This window comes from Macaca thibetana, chromosome 16 (assembly GCF_024542745.1).
Source record: "Macaca thibetana thibetana isolate TM-01 chromosome 16, ASM2454274v1, whole genome shotgun sequence".
Taxonomy (NCBI): domain Eukaryota; kingdom Metazoa; phylum Chordata; class Mammalia; order Primates; family Cercopithecidae; genus Macaca; species Macaca thibetana.
The window spans coordinates 62,889,532-62,900,251 of NC_065593.1; the positions used below are offsets into that span (position 1 = coordinate 62,889,532).

General features: G+C 47.0%; 4 protein-coding genes across 16 annotated transcripts in view; 3 read left to right on the top strand and 1 right to left on the bottom strand.

The window, feature by feature from the left end:
- The window catches only part of MXRA7 (matrix remodeling associated 7), a 1,130,960-nt gene that overhangs the window by 1,001,191 nt on the left and 119,049 nt on the right, over positions 1–10,720 (top strand). The window lies entirely within an intron of this gene.
- JMJD6 (jumonji domain containing 6, arginine demethylase and lysine hydroxylase) overlaps positions 1–10,720 on the top strand; it is a 1,042,475-nt gene that overhangs the window by 951,466 nt on the left and 80,289 nt on the right. The window lies entirely within an intron of this gene.
- The window catches only part of CYGB (cytoglobin), a 326,406-nt gene that overhangs the window by 51,194 nt on the left and 264,492 nt on the right, over positions 1–10,720 (top strand). The window lies entirely within an intron of this gene.
- The window catches only part of MFSD11 (major facilitator superfamily domain containing 11), a 56,529-nt gene continuing 55,558 nt past the window's right edge, over positions 9,750–10,720 (bottom strand). The window contains exon 13 of the mRNA XM_050764352.1: positions 9,750–10,380. Within this exon, the coding sequence (XP_050620309.1) occupies positions 10,354–10,380 (27 nt within the window). The 3' untranslated portion in view covers positions 9,750–10,353. The remainder of the gene's footprint in view (positions 10,381–10,720) is intronic.

Sequence of the window (10,720 nt, forward strand, 5' to 3'; positions counted from 1 at the left end):
CGGCCAAGGGTAAGGTGTTTTAGCAAGGATGAAGCACTCTGCCAAAGTGGGTAGTATTTCTTCACATCTGGCTAGGTGTGGTGGCTCATGCCTGTAATCCCAGCACTTTGAGAGGCCGAGGCTGGTGAATCGCTTGAGGTCAGGAGTTCAAGATCAGCCTAGCCAACATGGTGAAACCCCATCTCTACTAAAAAAAAAAAAAAAAAAAAAAAATTAGCCAGGCATGGTGGCATACGCCTGTAGTCCCACTGCACTCCACCCTGGGTCAGAGTGAAACCCTGTCTCAAAAAAAGGTAAAAAAGGCCCAGGCACAGTGGCTCATGCCTGTAATCCCAGCACTTTGCAAGGCTGAGGCAGGCAGATCACTAGAGGCCAGGAGTTTAAGACCAACCTGTCCAAAACATTAAATTCTGTCCCTACTAAAAATACAAAAAATTAGCCGGGAGTGGTGGCAGGCACTTGTAATCCCTGCTACTCAGGAGGCTGAGGCAGGAGAATCGCTTAAACCCAAGAGGCGGAGGCTGCAGTGAGCCGAGATCGCACCATTGCACTCTAGCCTGGGCAACAAGAACAAAACTCTGTCTCAAGAAAAAAAAGAGAGACACAGAGAAGTATTTCCTCGTGTCTCACCTAGTCAAAACCCAGGGCCCACATACCCTATCCCATGAGTGTGAGACGCTCACCCTGTCAACATAAGCATCAGCTTAGTATCACCTCATTACCAATAGCAGCACAAGTCAAGTTAGAGGTGAAGCTCAGTTCACCAATCAGGTTATTCTAATTTGGATCAGTTAGAAGTTAGAAGGAAAGGCAGGAGAGGCCCAATATCTTGAAAACAACGCTCATTTGCATACATAAATACTTAATGGCCCAGCGTGAGTTCCATCAATACAGAGGTAGTGTGCATTCACTCCCCACTGTGTTCTGTGAATAGCTCTTCTCTTGGTGCTCTAAATTACGTTTCTCACGTTAACAAAAAGGACAGATGTGTAGAACAATCTATCAGAAGCAGTCATAAAAGTCTTTAAAGCCTCTGTCGCCAAAAAAGTGGTCCCTATCCAAACCCTAAGGGAGGGTTCCTGGATCTTACGCAGGAAGGAATTCAAGGCAAGTCACAGAGTGCAGTGAGAAGAGATCATTGGCCGGGCGCAGTGGCTCACACCTGTCATCCCAGCACTTTGGGAGGCCGAGGCGGGTGGATCACAAGGTCAGGAGTTCAAGACCAGCCTGGCCGACATGGTGAAACCCTGTCTCTAATAAAAATACAAAAATTAGCCGGGTGTGGTGGCAGGCGCCTGTAATACCAGCTTCTCAGGAGGCTGAGGCAGGATAATCACTTGAACCCAGGAGGCAGAGGTTGCAGTGAGCCAAGATTATACCACTGCACTCCAGCCTAGGTGACAGAGCAAGACTGCATCTCAAAAAAAAAAAAAAAAAAAAAAGACACAGACAGAGAGAGATTATCTTTGAAAGCTACTCATTTTGCAAGTAAGCCTTACGATATAAAAAATAAAACTAATTTTTTTTTAAATAAATAAGTAAAGCTACTCAGTTAAGCAGGGTGTGGCGGCTCACATCTGTAATCCCAGGACTTTGGGAGGCTGAGATAGGGGGATCCCTGAAGCCCAGGAGTTTAAGACCAGCCTGGGCTACACAGCAAAACCCCATCTCCACAAAAAAATACAAAAAAAAATAGCTGGGCATTACTGTAACTACCCAATGGGCTCACCTTGCCCACGGCCTAGACAGAGCCAATTTATCAAGACAGGGGAACTGCAATACAGACAGTGTAATTCAGGCAGAGCTGGCTGTGCAGGAGACCGAAGTTTTATTATTACTCAGATCAGTCTCCCTGAGCATTCTGGGACCACAGTTTTTAATTCAGGATAATTTGGTGGGTGGGCGAAGGCCATTGAGTCAAGAGTGCTGACTGCTGGGTCAGAGATGAAATCATGCAGAACTGAAGCTGTCCTTTTGTGCTGGGGTCAATTCCCAGGTCAGGGGCCACAAGATCAGATGGGCCAGTTTATGGATCTGGGTGGTGCCAGATGACCCATCAAGTGCCGGGTCTGCAAAGTATCTCAAGCACTGATTTTAGGAGCAGTTTAAGGAGGGTCAGAATCTTGTATCCTCCAGCTGCATGACTCCTAAACCATAATTTCTAATCTCGTGGCTAATTTGTTAGTCTTACAAAGGCAGTCTAGTCTCCAGGCAAGAAGGAGCTTTGTTTTGGGAAAGGGGTGTTATCGTCATTGTTTTAAACTATAAACCAAGTTCCTTCCAAACTTAGTTCGGTCTACGCCCAGGAATGAACAAGAACAGCTTGGAGATTCGAAGCAAGACGGAGTTGGTTAGGTCGGATCTCTTTCACTGTCTCAGTTATAATTTTGCCATGGCAGTTTCAATCTCTCGCTTTGGGTTTTTTGTTTGATTTGTCAGAGTCTCGCTCTGTCGTCCAGGCTGGAGTGCAGTAGCTCGATCTCGGCTCATTGCAACCTCTGTCTCCTGGCTCAGTCTCTTGAGTGGCTGGGACTACAGGCGCCCGCCACCACGCCCGACTAATTTTTTGTATTTTTAGTAGAGACAGAGTTTCACCATGTCAGCCAGGATGGTCTCAATCTCCTGACCTCGCTTTGGGTTTTATAACACCTTACTCTTAAGGTGGTGGCTAATGAGTATGGAAAAAGGGTGAAGACTGCTCTAACTTCTTCCTGCTGACCATGGGTGTAGTGGGGGTAGGTGTTGACCCCAGGGTGAGAGGAGTGGAACTCCTTTGCAATTGTCCAAGTGTACTCATGCAGTAGCTGGGATTATATAGGTGCGTGCCACCATGCCCAGCTAATTTTTGTATTTTTAGTAGATAGAAGGTTTCACCATGTTGGCCAGGCTGGTCTCGAACTCCTGACCTAAAGTGATCCGCTCACCTTAACCTCCCAAAGTGTTAAGCGTGAGCCACTGTGCCCAGCCCAGTAATTGTCTCAGAGGCATTTGAAACCAGAGTGACTCTATCTTGAATAGGGGGTGGGTAAAATGAGGCCAAGACCTACTGGGCTGCATTCCCAGGAGGTCAGGCATTCTTAGTCACAGGATGAGACAGGAGGTCGGCGGGGCTGGTATCACAAGATATAGGTCATAAAGACCCTGCTGATAAAAACAGGATGCAGTAAAGAAGCCAGCCAAACCCACCAAAACCAATGATGGGAACTAAAGTGACCTCTGGGCCAGACACAGTGGCTCACACCTGTAATCCCAGCACTTTGGGAAGCCGAGGCGGGTGGATCACCTGAGGTCAGGAGTTTGAGACCAGCCTGGTCAACATGGTGAAATCCTGTCTCTAGTAAAAATACAAAATTAGCCAGGGATGGCTATAATCCCAGCTACTGGGGAGCCTGAGATAGAATTGCTTGAACCCGGGAGGCAGAAGTTGCAGTGAGCTGAATTGCGCCACTGCACTACAGCCTGGGTGACACAGCAAGACTCCATCTCAAAAAAAAAAAAAAAAAAAAAAAAAAAAAATTGACCTCTGGTAATTCTCACCGCTCATTATATGCTAATTATAATACATTAGCATGCTAAAAGACACTTCCACCAGCACCATGACAGTTTACAAATGCCATGGCAACATCCAGAAGTTACCCTATATGGTCTAAAAAGGGGAGGAACCCCCAATTCCAGGAATTGCTTACTCTTTTCCCGAAAACCAGAACTAATCCACCCCTTGTTTAGCATGCGATCAGGAAGTAACCATAAAAATGCTGCTCTGAGCCGGGTGCAGCTGCGCACCCTGTAATCCCAGCACTTTAGGAGGCTGAGGCCAGCGGATCACCTGAGGTCAGGAAATCGAGACCAGCCTGACCAACATAGTGAAACCCCACCTCTTCTAAAAATACAAAAACAATTAGCTGGGCATCATGGTGGGCGCCTCTAATCCCAGCTGCTCGGGAAGCTGAGGCAGGAGAATTGCTTGAACCCGGGAGGTGGAAGTTGCAGAGAGCTGAGATCGTGCCATTGCACTCCAGCCTGGGTGACAGAGCAAGACTCCGTCTCAAAAAAAAAAAAAAAAAAAAAAAAAAAAAATGCTGCTCTGCCTATACAGTTGCTATTATTTCCTTTTCTTCCTTCTTTTTTTTTTTTTTTTTTTTTTTGAGACTGTCTTGCTCTGTGCCCCTGGCTAGGAGTACAGGCCATGCTCTCAGGTCACTGCAACCTCTGCCTCCTGGGCTCAAAGCTGGAACCACAGGTGCATGCTACCAAGCTTGGCTAATTTTTTAAGTGTTTTGTAGAGACAGGGTTTTGCCACGTTGGCCAGGCTGGTCTCGAACTCCAGGCCTCAAGTGATCCACTCTCCTCGGCCGCCCGAAGTGCTGGGATTACAGACATGAGGCACCACACTCGGCTGGAGTAGCCATTCTTTTATTCCTTTTCTTTTTTTTTTTTTTGAGACAGTCTCCCTCTGTTGCTCAGGTTGAAGTGCAGTGTGCGATCTTGGCTCAAGTAGCTAGGATCACAGGCACGCGCTGCTGCGCCCAGCTGATTTTTATATTTTTGGTAGAGATGGGGTTTCACCATGTTGCCCAGGCTGGTCTTGAACTCCTGGCGTCAGGCGATCTGCCCACCTTGGCCTCCCAAAGTGCTAGGAATACAGGTGTGAGCCACCACACCCGGTCTGAGTTTGGTATTAATACAGGAATAAATACAGGAAATTCTAAGCATACCCTCTACACTGAAACATAGAAACACATCTTTTATTTTTTATTTATTTATTTTTTTTGAGACGGAGTCTCGCTCTGTCGCCCAGGCTGGAGTGCAGTGGCCGGATCTCAGCTCACTGCAAGCTTCACCTCCCGGGTTCATGCCATTCTCCTGCCTCAGCCTCCCGAGTAGCTGGGACTACAGGCGCCCGCCACCTCGCCCAGCTAGTTTTTGTATTTTTTTAGTAGAGACGGGGTTTCACAGGGTTAGCCAGGATGGTCTCGATCTCCTGACCTCGTGATCCGCCCATCTCAGCCTCCCAAAGTGCTGGGATTACAGGCTTGAGCCACCGCACCCGGCCAGAAACACATCTTAAGGTTATTTTACTGCAGTCAATCAGTTCTGTAGCAGCAAGAAAAGTGTATAGACAGCTATGAACTGCCCTCACTGTTCTGTAGCCAGAAAACAAATAATAATGTACCATTAAAGGGCTTTTTCAAACAGGTTATTATGTGTGTCATTTTCTTTCTTGAAAAAAAGATTAATAGCAACAACAATCCATTGCAAGTTGGCTATTTCCCACAGACAAATGGCCCCACCGATATAGAGAGACTACAGCACAAAGGAGAAGGCTGTTTAATTGGAAAGGATTTCATAGGTGACCATTACGAAGTCAATCCTTCCCTCCGTGCCATTTTAAGTGATTTCTTACTGGACACGTAAGCCAGCTTTTGGACTTTTTACCTCCCTTAAGGATACCACTTCAGTACTAGCTCCAAGAAAACCCTTTTAGCCAGCTACTTAGCAAAAAGAGAAAACAGAAAAACCAAAGGCTAAACCGGGCGCAGTGGCTCACACCTGTAATCCCATCATTTTGGGAGGCTGAGACAGGTGGATCACTTGATGCCAGGAGTTCGAGACCAGTCTGGTCAATATAGTGAAACTCGTCTCTACTAAAAATACAAAATGAGCCAGGAGTAGTGGTGGGTGCCTGTAATCCCAGCTACTTCGGAGGCTGAAGCAAGAGAATCACTTGAATCCAGGAGGTGGAGGTTGTGGTGAGCTGAGATTGTACCACAGTACTTCAGCCTGGGTGATGGAGGGAGACTCGATCTCAAAAAGGAAAAAAAAAAAAAAGGAAAGAAAAGGCTATAGGAGTGGCTGGAATAGCAAGAAGAAATGCAGGAGAAGTCATGGGGAAAGGGGGTATGAGATGATGCATCTGATCAGATAAAAAAACATGCTGGAGTTTCCTTTCCCCCAGTAGAAGATTTAGGTGACTTAAGTTTTAAGCTTTGGGCAAGCTTGGGGTGGGAACAAGGTGGGAGAAGAAAAATGCTTTGCAATAATGTTTAGGACACAGAGGTGTGATTCTGCAATATAATTAGGAACCAGGAGCCCAGCGCAGTGGCTCACGCCTGTAATTGCAGCACTTTGGGAGGCCAAGGTGGGTGGATCACTTGAGGTCAGGAAACCCCGTCTCTACTAAAAAGACAAAAAATTAGCCGGGTGTGGTGGCACACACCTGTAATCCCAGCTACTCAGGAGGCCAAGGCAGGAGAACTGCTTGAATCCAGGAGGGCAGAGGTTGCAGTGAGCCGACATGGCATCACTGCACTCCAGCCTAGGTGACAGTGCAAGACTCTGTCTCAAAAATAATAATGAGGCAGGGTGTGGTGGTTTACACCTGTAATCCCAGCACTTTGGGAGGCCGAGGCATGTGGATCACTTGAGGTCGGGAGTTCGAGACCAGCCTGGCCAACATGGTGAAAGCCCATCTCTACTAAAAACACAAAAATTAGCCCGGCATTGTGCTGAGCACCTATAATCCCAGCTACTTGGGAGAATGAGGCACGAGAGTTGCTTGAACTGGGATGCAGGGGTTACAGTGAGCCAAGATCATGACACTATACTCTAGCCTGAGTGACAGAGTGAGACTTTGTCTCAAGAGTTCCCTAAGTTTTAAATGTCCTCCAAGGTTCCTTCTGTGTCTGCATCTTATGATTCTGAATCTATTGCATTTCCGGTTTTTGGTTTTTTTTTTTTTTTTGAGATGGAGTTTCATTCTTGTTGCCCAGGCTGGAGTGCACCAGTGCAATCTCAGCTCACTGCAACCTCCGCCTCCTGGGTTCAAGCAATTCTCCCGTCTCAGCCTCTCGAGTAGCTGGGATTACAGGCATGTGCCACCATGCCTGGCTAGTTTTGTGGTTTTTGTAGAGACAGTTTTGCCATGTTGGTCAGGCTGGTCTCAAACTCCTGACCTCAGGTGATCCTCCTGCCTCAGCCTCCCAAAGCGCTGGGATTACAGGCATGAGCCACCGTGCCCAGCCTCGAATTCTTTCTTGTGTGAAATCCAAGAACCCTCTTTTGGGGTCTGCATCAGGATCCCTTTCTGCTAATGGTAGTCTTGTGGGACTGAGCCCTTACTTAACCTGTGGGGTCTGTGCTAACTCCCGGTAGTGTCAGGATTGAACTGAATTGTTGGACACCCAGCTGGTGTTGCAGAGTTGGTTGGTGTGGAAGGAAAACCCTCAGAGACTTGGTGTTGGAAGTCATCAGACTAGTCAATGTAGAGGATATTAGACTGTAGACTGTATGATATAGACTGTAAATGACAGTCCTTCCCCCCAAGAGTTAATGTAGTTGTGAGAACAAGAAAAATGTGGGTGGGGGGGAAGGAAGCAATGCAAGACGAGGCGTGATTCGGCCTGTGGGAACTTCAGTAAAGTCAGGTAAAAGCTGCTGTGGTCCAAAAACCACATAGGGAGGTGGGACTTATGCCAGGTCCTGAAGATAAATAGGATTTGGATAGAAGGAAGGAGAAAGAGAGGTCATTCCACAAAGAAATACAATATGAGCAAAGGCAGAGACGTTGAAACGAGAATACAGTAAATGTGTCTACAGAAAAGGGTATGTTTCGGAGACTAGCATGGTTTTGCAGTCTTGAAGTTTTGGTTTTGCATGGAGCAGGTATGGTTTTGCAGGATGAGGTTTTAGGAATTGTTCAGCGTCAGGCAAAGAAGTATGGGCCTGATCAGCCTGGTGCAATGACTCACGCCTGTAATCCCAGCACTTTGGGAGGCCGAGGCGGGTGGATCATGAGGACAGGAGATCGAGACCATCCTGGCTAACACAGTGAAACCACGTCTCTACTAAAAATACAAAAAAATTAGCCGGGCATGGTGGCGGGCGCCTGTAGTCCCAGCTACTAGGGAGGCGGAGGCAGGAGAATGGCGTGAACCCGGGAGGTGGAGCTTGCAGTGAGCTGAAATCGGGCCACTGCACTCTAGCCTGGGGGACAGAGCGAGACCCCATCTCAAAAAAAAAAAAAAAAAAAAAAAAAAAAAAAAAAAAAAAAAAAGGAAGTATGGGCCTGATCTGGTGGGAAATTAGAAAGCAACACCATTTCCTGAATGGAGAAATTTAAACAAAATTACAACATCCCTCATCTTCCACCGACTGCCAACATCATAATAGATGTGTAGCCATCCCAGTCATCCCTGAGATACCAAAACCCACAGATGCTCAAGTCCTTGATATAAAATAGCATAGTATTTGCATATAACCTACACACATCTTCCTGTATACTTTATAATTGTTTTTTTGGAGATGGAATCTCATTTTGTCACCCAGGCTGGAGTGCAGTGGTGCAATCTCAGCTCACTGCAACCTCCATCTCCCAGGTTCAAGCAATTCTCCTGCCTCAGCCTCCCAAGTAGTTGGGATTACAGGCTCACGCCACTACGTCTGGCTAATTTTTTTATTATTATTATTTTTTTTTTTTTTAATTTTTTTGGTAGAGACGGGTTTTTGCCATGTTGGCCATGCTAGTCTTGAACTCCTGACCCCAGGTGATCCGCCCACCTAAGCCTCCTGAAGTGCTGGGATTACAGGCATGAGCCTGTAATTATTATAACTCTAGATTACTTACAATACCTAATACAACGTAAATGCTATGTAAATAGTTGTTATACGCTAGTTTAAGGACTCATAAGAAAAAAAGTCTGCACATGTTCAGTACAGATACAATTTTTTTCCCCATATTTTTGATCTGTGATTGTTTGAATCCACAATACAAAATGGTTATGGAGGAGTGACTGTGGTTAAGGGTACATTTTCGGCCAGGCGCGGTGGCTCACATTTGTAATCCCAACACCTTGGGAGGCCAAGGCAGGTGGATCATGAGGTCAGGAGTTTGAGACCAGCCTGGCTGGGATGGTGAAACCCTGTCTCTACTAAAAATACAAAAAAAAATTAGCTTGGCGTGGTGACGGGCACTTGTAATCCCAGCCACTCGGGAGGCTGAGGCAGGAGAATCGCTTGAACCTGGGAGGCGGAAGTTGCAGTGAGCCGAGATCGTGCCACTGCACTCCAGCCTGAGCGACAGAGTGAGACTCCGTTTCAAAAAAAAAGTACATTTTCTTCAGATGATTTTTTTTTTTTTTTGAGACAGAGTCTTGCTCTTGTCCAGGCTGAAGCGCAATGGCGTGATCTTGGCTCATTGCAACCTCCGCTTACCAAGTTCAAGTGACTCTCCTGCCTCAGCCTCCCAAATAGCTAGGATCACTGGTGCATGCCACCACGCCTGGCTAATTTTTTTTTTTCTTTGAGACGGAGTCTCGCTCTTTCACCCAGGCTGGAGTGCAGTGGCGTGATCTTGGCTCACTGCACCCTCTGCCTCCTGGGTTCTAGCGATTCTCCTGCCTCAGTCTTCTGAGTGGCTGGGATTACAGGCGCGTGCCACCACGCCCGGCTAATTTTTTAGTAGAGATGGGGTTTTGCCATGTTGGACAGGCTGGTCTCGAACTCCTGATCTTGGGATCCACCCGCCTCGGCCTCCTACAAGTGCTGGGATTACAAGCGTGAGCCACCACACCTGGACATAACTTTTGTATTTTTAGTAGAGACGGGGTTTCACCATGTTGGCCAGGCTGGTCTCGAACTCCTGACCTCAGGTAACCCACCCACCTCAGCCTCCCAAAGTGCTGGGATTACAGGTGTGAGCCACTGCGCCCAACCCAGATGAGATTTTTTAAAAATCCATCTCTCCTTGTATTAGCCTGCTATTGCTGCTGTAGCAAATTCTCACACTGAGTGGCTTAAAGGCAACACAAATTTATTATCTTACACTTCTGGAGGTCCGAAGTCCAAGATGGGTCTGCTGGTGCTAAAAGTAAGGTGTCAGCAAGGCTGCTGCATTGCTCCTGGAGGCTCTAGGGGAGAAGCTGTTCCTTTGCCTCTTCCAGCTCCTAGTGGCCACCTAGATTCCATGGCTTGTGGTCCCTTCCTTTGTCTTGAAAGCCAGCAGCAGTGACTGAATCTTTGTCCCACTGCATCACTTTGACTCTGACCCTGACCCTCCTGCCTCCATCTTCCACTTGTAAGGACCTGACATTATATTGGGCCCATTCAGGTAATTCCAGAGAATCTCCCCATCTCAAGGTGAGCTGATTAGCAGCCTTAATTGCACCTGCAACCTCAATCCGCCCCCCTTACCATGGAACTAACATATTAACAGGTTACAGCAATTAGGACATGGACAAATTTAGGGGGGTCCTTATTCTGCACTTACCAGCTCTGCCATCTTGGACATGTTACTTGATCTCTCTGTGCCTTGGTTTTCTCATCTATAAAATGGGTATAAGGGTTTCTAGCTGATAATTACTTGTAACGTGCTTTAAAGAGAGCCTGGAAAAAAAAAGAAAAGAAAACTAAAAGAATGCCTAGACTGGGGACGGTGGCTCATGCCTGTAATCCTAACACTTCAGGAGGCTGAGATGGGCAAATCACTTGAAATCAGGAGCTCAAGACCAGCCTGGACAACATGATGAAACCCCCTCTCTACTAAAAATACACAAATTAGCTGGGCGTGGTGATGCACGCCTGTAATCCCAGCTACTCAAGAGGCTGAGGCAAGAGAATTGCTTGAACCCTAGAGGCGGAGGTTGCAGTGAGCCAAGATAGTTCCACTGCACTTCAGCCTGGGCAATAGAGTGAGACTGTCTCAAAAAAAAAAAAAAGAGTGCCT